At 40.4% G+C, this 6826-nt stretch overlaps 1 protein-coding gene across 1 annotated transcript; it reads left to right on the top strand.

Annotated features, from left to right (window-relative positions):
• Nucleotides 1–214: 214 nt before the first annotated feature.
• On the top strand, nucleotides 215–4741 carry LOC118430205 (cofilin-like). Its single transcript, XM_035840914.1, has 5 exons — nucleotides 215–544; nucleotides 3221–3271; nucleotides 3549–3748; nucleotides 3978–4003; nucleotides 4365–4741. The coding sequence occupies exons 2-5, from the start codon at nucleotides 3269–3271 to the stop codon at nucleotides 4556–4558; spliced, it is 423 nt and encodes a 140-aa protein (XP_035696807.1). The 5' UTR covers nucleotides 215–544; nucleotides 3221–3268; the 3' UTR covers nucleotides 4559–4741.
• Nucleotides 4742–6826: the final 2085 nt, after the last annotated feature.

The raw sequence follows: 6826 nt of genomic DNA, 5'->3' as shown, positions 1-6826 counted from the left end.
GCACACCGAGTAACTGTCAGTTTTCCCAATAAGTGGTTTGATGCCTGAGGCTCAAACCTGCCCCCCCCCCCCCTCTTCTGCAAAATTCATCGGGCCGCTGGCCTTACGTCACTTTCCCAAATAAGGAATGACAAATACAACCCCTTACATCGTCATACGCCGAGCGTAGAACTAATCCAAACACATTACATCATTTGTTGTTCCATATCGTGTACTATTTGTCAGAGATACACTATCTACGTCAGATCTTCGCTTGGGTCTCTGAAGCACTACGTATGGTTGTGACCATATATGGAACCAAGGACCATGGCTATACCCATATACGGAGCCTATAGGATAAGAAACCCCAAAGACAGCGTCGTCTAACGAGGCTGTTTGTTAAAGAAAGCGACTCATGCAAAATGGGATGATTTAATGTCCTACTGGATATATAAAAGAGGAAAATCTGTAGATTTTGGTCAGTAGTTCCAGATCATCAGGTCGTGTTCTTCGGTGACTTCCATTTTGCAGAGGGGTACCTGCCAGTGCAGTACTGTCTAACAAAGTGAGTTATCTTTCTTTATGTACTACAATGGAGTGCATGTCTGTATTTGTAGACGAGAATTATTTTTTTTTTTTTGTAATTCGAAGCATCCTTCAGGCTCTAATGCCAGTAACTTAAAGATTTTAAGTCAAGAACTGGGTTGCTGGTTTGGGGAAAATCGTGTTGAAAAAATACGGTTGTTGGTGGCGAATGCTTGCACACACATGTGGACATTGGCGCACCAAATCCGTGTGTTTTGATACACTATTGACACAGTAGCCGAAGGGGCGTGGTGGGCGGTACTCCACTGCCAGGGAAAGTCGTGTGAAGTGCCTTCCCCAAGGGCACAACACAGGGGACATGACGAGTATCGAACCCGGGACTTCTAGGTTCTGAGCCTACAAATTGTACGGCACACACGACGCCACAAAATCGCAATTTTTTCTGAAATATGTGAATGTCAAAAGTCAGTCCCAGCCCACCTTCGTCAAATCGTAGTAATGCAAAATGAAAACATAGAAATGCTTCAATATCTTACGGACGTGCTCCCACTCTGTGATTGACCGAGCTGTTAATTGTCATGCTATCATTGGTCATGTTGCTAATTGTGATGAACAGTCAGGATCGGTCTATTCAGCAAGCCAGGTCTACGTACTGTATGCACCTGCCCTTACCTGGCTCCTGATGACTCCATATATGGTAAAGGTTTAATTCCGTAGCGGGTTTGTTTATCCAGGGCGGAGTCCAAAGTGCACTGACCCGCTCATATGCATAGTGGTAGATTTTGCTCCTGGTGCAAAAGTAAAAGAGTTTTCTATCCTAGCGCCTTGCTTAGAACTGCAAGAATGGATGCAGGACTGGCCCGGGAGCCAGACACCATGGGAAAGACAACGCTGAACAGGGACTTCTGGGCAGCACAGTGATTTGGGGTAAGTGGGGAACCAGACATAAGTCAAGTAAGTCAAGCAAGAGCAGCTTTTAGTTTCAGACTTCGAATAAAAATTACCCAAGACAGACGTACAGGATTAAAAAAAACGTCGTGATCGCTAGTATGTAAATAATTAAGTGGTGGTTGTTACTGCAAAGCTCCAAAACACGTGAACGCGCTTGCCGATATACTTTAGTAACCTGTTAATTTTCGAATCGGTCCAACATCCGGTCCCCTGATTTTTTTCAGGTCCGATTTTTTGGACCGGTCTAGCAAGAAAAACGATTTTTATCGGTAAAGTGGGTGGACATGCCTACTCCAATAGATACCTGCATACATAGTTATACTCCTATTGAGTTGAAGCATTAACAGTTTTCCCCTGACGTGTGATGTTAGATATATTATTTACTGAATTCACGTTCAAGGTTCAAGGTTACTGAATTATTCAAAACACAGGACGAACCATGTCGCAAGTGTCTAACATCGGATGTGGATGTGTTGATATGTCATCGCTTGTTGGTATATTTGAAATAAAGTGAATTAGGTGCTTGTCTGAACAAATATGAACTTAAATATGGCACATTTTCTATTGTTTTACAATAAACGTGCAGTTCTGTCCAGTATAATGGCCACGGCTTTCAACTGGACATTCTCGATCCTGTCACTAAGTGCCCGGAATGCCAGACGGGGGCTAAATACTCCAGGACTGGTCGAATGTAAGACACACATAGACTGTATACTATACAATAGTAGACAGCCAATGTAGATTGAGTGTACAAATTTACTATTGATATTTTGGCATGAACCCCACTTATTGTTAGACTACTCCATGTTTGACCATGGTGTAATAACAGACTGTACATATTCCTTAAGGTTTCCCAGTATTTTGACAAATGTAATTACATATATATGCTCATGGGTTAAGCTAAGGTCACAACCCGCCGTACGTGTTATTTTTTTCGTACATTTTCTTGGGAGTCCACGTCCGCCACGTTTTTCTATAAACGTGTCGAAAGAATGGCCAGAGCGTGGAGTGCGTACGTCTCAACGCACGTCACTCGCAAGGTTGCGCAAGGTGAAAGTATGTGGCCTGCACACCATGCCTGGCCGTGAGCGGTTGCGTGTCATCCGCAGCCCGAAGACAGAGAATGTTCTGTATGCACGTTAAGTGCTACTGTACGTCTGCGTGCTCCCAAATCCGTTGGATTCCGGATCCGTACGATTCCGTACGGAGCCGGTACTTTAATACCACTTATGGATCCCAAAAGGTTGCCCACGTTTTTGCAAGTAGACAGCTCGCAGTTGCACGTACGGCGAGTTGTGCCCTTAGCTTTAGGAACTCTCCGTCGTTCGTTTTGCAATTTGAAGGGCAAATTTTCTGATTTAACGGCATTTCTATCAACGATACATAAATTAAGTGCATACTGACTCCTATGGCTGGCCGACTCCCCTGGCGTATTGTTCAATTTCTACTGTTTGACCAACGATCTGGTGGAGGCTCATACTAGCGGGTCAGGACATAATGTGTGTCAAAATAAGGTCACTTGAAACATTTCAATAGTTACAATCAACAGACTTACCTGAAAAAGTCGGAAACACAAACAATTTACTCTTAGTACGTTTACACGCAAACATGTGCCTGAAAAATCCAGAAACACAGTTTACTACTAGTACGTTTAACAGCTTGCACGCATACATGTACATGTGCAACATAGTACCGTCAAAATTACCAGCGTATTTTTTCATCTTTTTTTTTTAAATTTCTGTAGGTCCATATCCTCGATCCAAGTCGATATCCAACCAAGAAGTGAAGAATTATGGTAAGTCATTAGTTGATTTCTAAGTAGTTGGAAGAAATTTTAAGAGTACATATACAAATAACAATGACTGGTTAAAAGTTGGGACAGTATTAGATGTCTGTTTTATTCCGGATCTGGTGACAATATTCTAGACAATATACAATAGTTTTATATACTAGAATATTGTTAACATTCATAGAATGTTGTTATCAATTGTTAATGTTATTCTGACCAGGTCAAATTCTATTTGTATTCCTAAAGGCAGTTTTCAACATATTGTTTACTTTGACTCCCGCAGGCTTCTGGCATCAAAGTTACAGATGAAGTGGTCGCAGCTTTCGATGAGGTGAAACAAAAGCACACGTACAAGTACGTGACGTTCAGGGTGTCAAACTGCGAGACAAAGATCATCGTGGAAAACAAGGTTAAGGTAAGGCTGCTAGGGGCGCATACCTACACAAGTTCTACCTTGCATGAAAAGCTGTCTGCCCCCCAAATGTCAAAACCATAGCATGTCTCGGACAAAAGATACAAAACCCCTAACTTTCTGCTGCAGTACCAATGTCAGAGACCAGGGAACCCAAAAGTTATCTTTAACTTTATCTTCCCATTCCCTTTCCACATGCAAAATATCATAATTACATTCCATTCAGAGGTTCCTAAAGTTATGCTGATTACAAAAATCCCGAAACACAGACACACATACCATGTTTCACCACCAGGATAGTTGCACGGAATACGCTAGCAAATTGGGTGTGCAATGAAATTATAATGCAAACAATATCAGATGTGTATCGCAAGGAATGCCACAGAGTGTGCTTTCCCCCTCTGGATGCTACATGTAAATCATCCTCTTTAATCAATATGGACTGGATACTTTCGCTAGAAGATTATATTTTCGGTAGTGTTTGTGTGTGTGTTTGTGTGTGGTTAGATGAACAGTTTAACTCCAGAATGCCTAGATGTATTATCTTTATACTTGGTATGATTGTTGAGACCTTGAAATGATTACATTTTTGGTTCCTTAGGGGATTGCTATGACACTAAAGTGGAACGTCTGAGTTTGATATCTCGAGTTCTGGACATGCTATACGGTCGTGATTGTTTAAAAAAGGTATCCGGGTTTTCAATTTTTTTGTCTTTTTCACCAGGTGTCCAGACACCATTAAGATCAAGGCCAAGATGTTGCATTCCTCGAGCTCCGATGCCCTTAAGAAGAAGTGTCCGGCCACCCCGATCCAGGCCAATGACCGCGACGAGCTCAACTTCGATGAAGTGAGGGACAAGATCCTCAAAACAAGCCAGTAGTGCCCCAGATCAAAACACCAGTTCTCCCTTTTCACAGTTACCATGATCCTTAGCTGCAGGGACCCCCCCTCAGGTTTACAGTAGTTTCGTAAAACCGCTGGGTTCAAATCACAAACTCGGCTTAAGTCTTAGTCTGCAGAACAAAGTCTTACCCAAGGAGTGGTTGAGTGCCTCAATTTTGTCAAGACATTATTTTTGTGTTCTTGGGAAAGGACAGCGGACACTTTCCTCTGTCCTTCCAGACGTAAATGGGCACCTGATCTCAGTTGGGTAGGTACGAACAGGGCAGTGGAAGGAGACAGTTGGGATCTGCCTCCCAATACTGTGAACAAAACACCCGGTAAATAACAACCCCCTGTGCCCCTACGACCCTTTCCATTACACGCGTTTGCTGATTAAAGTTCAAAGGTTTTACAACACTGCATGCAACGAAGGATTGTGGGAAATGCTATAGGTTACGTACATTCCTTTTTGAGGCTTTATTTAATTGTATGTCATGGAATGAAAACTTCTACTACTACTATATATGCGATTTTCCTTATAAAACACTGTAATGATCGTTTGTTATTAGACAGCAACAACATGGTCAGTACCTTATAAAAAATTATGTCAAGTTTTAGAGGGTCTTGAATTTCTTTTGTTTAGTGGGTATCTTTTTTGGAAGTGCCGATAGGTGACAAATTATTGTGGTAACCTCGGAAATGTTTCGCTACGGTCACACATATTTGCGACACACAGGTAAAATACGTGACCTCTACAAGCTAAATGGCCGCACCATGAATGTCACATCCTGTTTATATATATATATATATATATTGAATAAATTTTGTATACATAACTTGTTTTATATTTATCTAATATGTATGTGATAAAGAATTCCACTATAGTTGAAATTTCCAAATTGTACTTAGCTTCGACACTGTATTTTTCCGTATATAAGTAATGTCTTTTGTTACAGAAATAAATATTTGTTTTTAGTTATGCCTGATTTGCGTAAGGTTTATTTCGTCTATGTTTTGACTGCATAATGAGAAATAAACTAAGATTGTCATGGTCAACATCATACACCAGAACTTCCATTTTTTTTACATAAACATGCTATAGTACTCATTTTTTATGTTAGCTAATATGATGAGGAAGTAAGAAGTGGTACTTGTGTAAGTTTGAGCTCTATATCAGCTTCTTCTACCGAAATGCGAGAGCGTTTGTGTTTTCCCCTATTGTATTTGCAAAGCCGAAACTCTATCCTACATTGTGGCCAGCTCTCGTAGTTACTATCCGTGTCGTTTTGGAAAAATTGGATTGACCAAGAATGACGAACGGCTCAAACGAATATTTGGTCGATATGCGTGTGACGTGTGTATTTTGGTGAACATTGCGTTTTGATCGGAGCCTCATTTCCAGGTATCGTTGAATCTAAACAGGCTCCCTGACCTAGATTGACCTCTGACGTGCGGTGTAAGTGAAGCTGCGTGCAATACCGCGTGCCGTGGATGATTAACTTGAGTACCAAAATTTTCTTTATTATTTGCAATTTTGCAATTGCACGCTGCTTTTAAAAGGGAATAACTCGGGAAAAGGTTTTTGATATGTAGATAACTTTGGAGATACCTTCTATAAATAAGGGTCATTAATGCAAACCAGGGGCTAATTTGAATAATAAATGAATGAATAAAAAGAGACCTTTTTTGATAATAAAGTTTATCAAGCCACAATATTCCATTACTACAATGGCACTTAAACATGACACATGTAACTAGAAAATAAATATCGATAGACATCAATCATTCAAATTGTTACTTAATTTACATAATTAATCAGAAATTGTTATTATAGTGTTAAGTGACGAAAATTCCATTCTTGCAACATTTGGTAGCAGCATGTACGTTAAGTTGAACATGCGGACGTGAGTCATGCAAATTAGGGTCTCATTTACATAAGTTATTAGAAAATGCTACAAAAGACTTTCGTACCGTTAACACATTGCTATTTAGGTAGAGGAGATAAACTGATATATTTAATGCAAATAAGGACCTCATTGTATAATCAATGAGAAACTCTTCGCAAGAGATCACCTTTCTTGTTAACAGCAATGCCATACAAACATCCATCATGTAAAACAATCTTCATACATTCAGCCAGGTGAAAGGATAGAACACAAATACAACATCCGAAAATAGTTTCATCAGGTTGGTAGAATTTAGGATATAGGAGTTCTGCAAAAGCGCCACCTACATCGGTTACGGTTACAGGTTGTTTTGCAACAAT

Source organism: Branchiostoma floridae, chromosome 14 (genome assembly GCF_000003815.2).
Source record: "Branchiostoma floridae strain S238N-H82 chromosome 14, Bfl_VNyyK, whole genome shotgun sequence".
Lineage (NCBI taxonomy): Eukaryota > Metazoa > Chordata > Leptocardii > Amphioxiformes > Branchiostomatidae > Branchiostoma > Branchiostoma floridae.
Note: the sequence above shows the minus strand (reverse complement) of the source record. Positions and strands in the feature narration are given on the sequence as shown.